The 2,503-nt window shown below is 38.1% G+C and overlaps 1 protein-coding gene across 1 annotated transcript in view; it reads left to right on the forward strand.

The window, feature by feature from the left end:
• Positions 1 to 1,898, forward strand: part of LOC147818109 (uncharacterized) — a 4,207-nt gene extending 2,309 nt beyond the window's left edge. The window contains exons 4-5 of the mRNA XM_087178617.1: positions 162 to 344; positions 419 to 1,898. Coding sequence (XP_087034743.1) covers positions 162 to 344; positions 419 to 444 — 209 coding nt within the window. The 3' untranslated portion in view covers positions 445 to 1,898. The remainder of the gene's footprint in view (positions 1 to 161; positions 345 to 418) is intronic.
• Positions 1,899 to 2,503: the final 605 nt, after the last annotated feature.

Consider the following 2,503-nt stretch of genomic DNA (forward strand, 5'->3'; position numbering starts at 1 on the left):
ATTGGGTTTTAACCTCAGTGGTCATGAGTGCTTGTTTTGGGTCCCCTGTTGGTACCGCTGCTCTGCTTCTGCTCCTTTTTGCCTGGCCTGCCCTTTTCTCATTGTGCATGCCTCTTTGTGTCTACATGTGCACGCTCTTTATGTGTGTTTGTGTTCTGCAGCTCCAGCAGACCTGTGCCAGCTCCCCATGGAGGAGGGCAGTTGTGGACGTTACACTCTGCGCTGGTACTTTAACAGTCAGGCTCAGGCCTGCAGGCCCTTCATCTACAGCGGCTGTGAAGGAAACGACAACCGCTTCCTCCACTTGGAGGAGTGCGAAGAGGTCTGCCTTGGGGAGACTGAAGGTACTTAATCACACACACTCTAGTTTATGTCAGATATTCAATGTATGCTCTCTAACAAATGATCTGTTGTGCAGGTTCTCGTCCCTTGAAAGCAGCATGATGATTGTGGCCAGTTCTTCCTCAGCCACAGGAATGTTCGCCTTCATATAGCTTTTATACATCATTATTTTGTCAAGATTTGTTTATGTTTGTGTCTTTAAATCCAACCAAACCTTACCCGTCCGGGAGATGAGAGGGAAACCAGAGGCCTCCTTGGTTTATGTTCTCAAAACCATGCAAAGAAAAATCTAAAAAACAATCTGCCTGTTTCTACCCGTGTTTCCTGTTGACAGCTGTTAATTAGGATTCTACTTACTATGACTCAGTTTTGGAATTGTTTTTGTAATTATGATTTTGAATAGCTGTTGTCTGAATTGTAACGTGTCGAAGAAGGAGAAAGTCTAAAAAAAATAATGAAAACTAAACACAAGGGGGAACACAAGTAGACACTCAGCATCACTGAATGAAACAGGGAGGGAAATAGGCTGACTTGTGGGTTTTGTAAGAATTTTTTCTTTTGGAAATGGGCATTTTTAAATGTTTATTCAATGATAATCTTCTTGTAATGTTCCTCAACATAGAAACACAGGTGCTACCTGGATAACAACAACATTTTAGCATAGTATTTTGACATTAGAAAAATAAATTATGCCTTTTAGTTAGAAAAACCTCTAAAACCTAAAGTATTTAGCAATAACCTCCACAACCATTCCTATAGGGAAGACAAAATCCAAAGTTGCAAATGAGAGCTTCAGTAAAGAACAATCAACTGCACCATAAATTATTAATTTATCCAGAATTGACTCTGAATCCAAAAATGAATCGATTTAAACTGCTATGTGTATTAACAGGTTTCTACAAAGTAAAAAAACGAAACTGAAAGAACAATAACCTTTAGTTTTACATGTTAACAGTGCAAATGATATATACATCTCAATTAATCTATGTAAATATAGACCAAAAACAGAAAATATATGACAAAATAATTTGTACAACTAGCTTCGGCCCATAACAACACATACAGCAGTTTTAAAGTTCTATGATCGGCTGGTTTCTTGCTACAGTGCACCTTGAGAGTTGCAATTGACTTCTCTCCCACAGGCCTCTACATTTTTTCAACACAGTTGAAATTAATTAATCCAACTAGATGACTCCCATGCCTCGAAAAGAGCTCTAATTATAAGTCATTGAATGTTATCTATGGAGAAACTTTTACTCTCAGAGCCCTAGATGCTGGAAATAACTCCTCTTACCTCTCTACACAATAATAACAATGCAAGCACAAATATCTGTCTGTCATTTGTATTAAGTATGAAGAATGTTTTGTGCACTCAATTTTTTTTATTTTGGGGAAGGACTGCATGTTTACCTGCCAGAGAAAATGTGCTATTTTTTATATTGTTTATTGAATATGGAAGCTTTTGTGTTTGTGGGGTACAGACCATTTTGTTTATGTAGTATTATAGAACATTTTAATAAGCATTTCTAATAAATCAAATGTTTGAGAAAAACAAAGTTGGATTTTCTATTTGTTTTCCATGACCCCTTATCCCATCCTCTCTGCCCTCTGCCTCACACAGCTTCATCAACACCTTGTTCCTCTTACTTTACCTGACTTAGAGGAGCTATTTGTAAGTTTTGCTATTGTTACAAAGTCAGCATTAACAGCTGTTTACTTACCAGTGAAGTGCTAAGAGCTTCAGCCATCATTGTGTTTACAATAGGTATGGGCCATTGTGCAAACTGCTTTAATGTCACACTGAACTACCATCATCTAGAATACTGAGTTTCTCTGAGAGACAATGTTGGCGTTTTATTTCAAGGCTGGTATTGTTTCATATTCAGGTTTTCACCTGTTGAATTTGGGATGAAGAATGGTATCAGTTACTTTGCAACTGTCAATTGTAACATTTCCAATCATACTGTATGATTGTACCAGTGTTGTAGTACTGAAATCCAGGATTGAGTCCTGATTTTTGGGACTCGTGACTGGACTTGGACAAGACAGTGGAGTCAACGATTCGTTCCCGGTTTGCGACACATTTCAACTCCCCATTTCTCTGTCAGAGAAGTTTTTTGACGAGAGAACAGCAGCACTTGTTTAACTTTTTTTGCGTTAA

Source organism: Seriola lalandi, unplaced genomic scaffold (genome assembly GCF_002814215.2).
Source record: "Seriola lalandi dorsalis isolate HSWRI2012SDOR001 ecotype SW California unplaced genomic scaffold, Sedor1 jcf7180002054692, whole genome shotgun sequence".
NCBI lineage: Eukaryota > Metazoa > Chordata > Actinopteri > Carangiformes > Carangidae > Seriola > Seriola lalandi.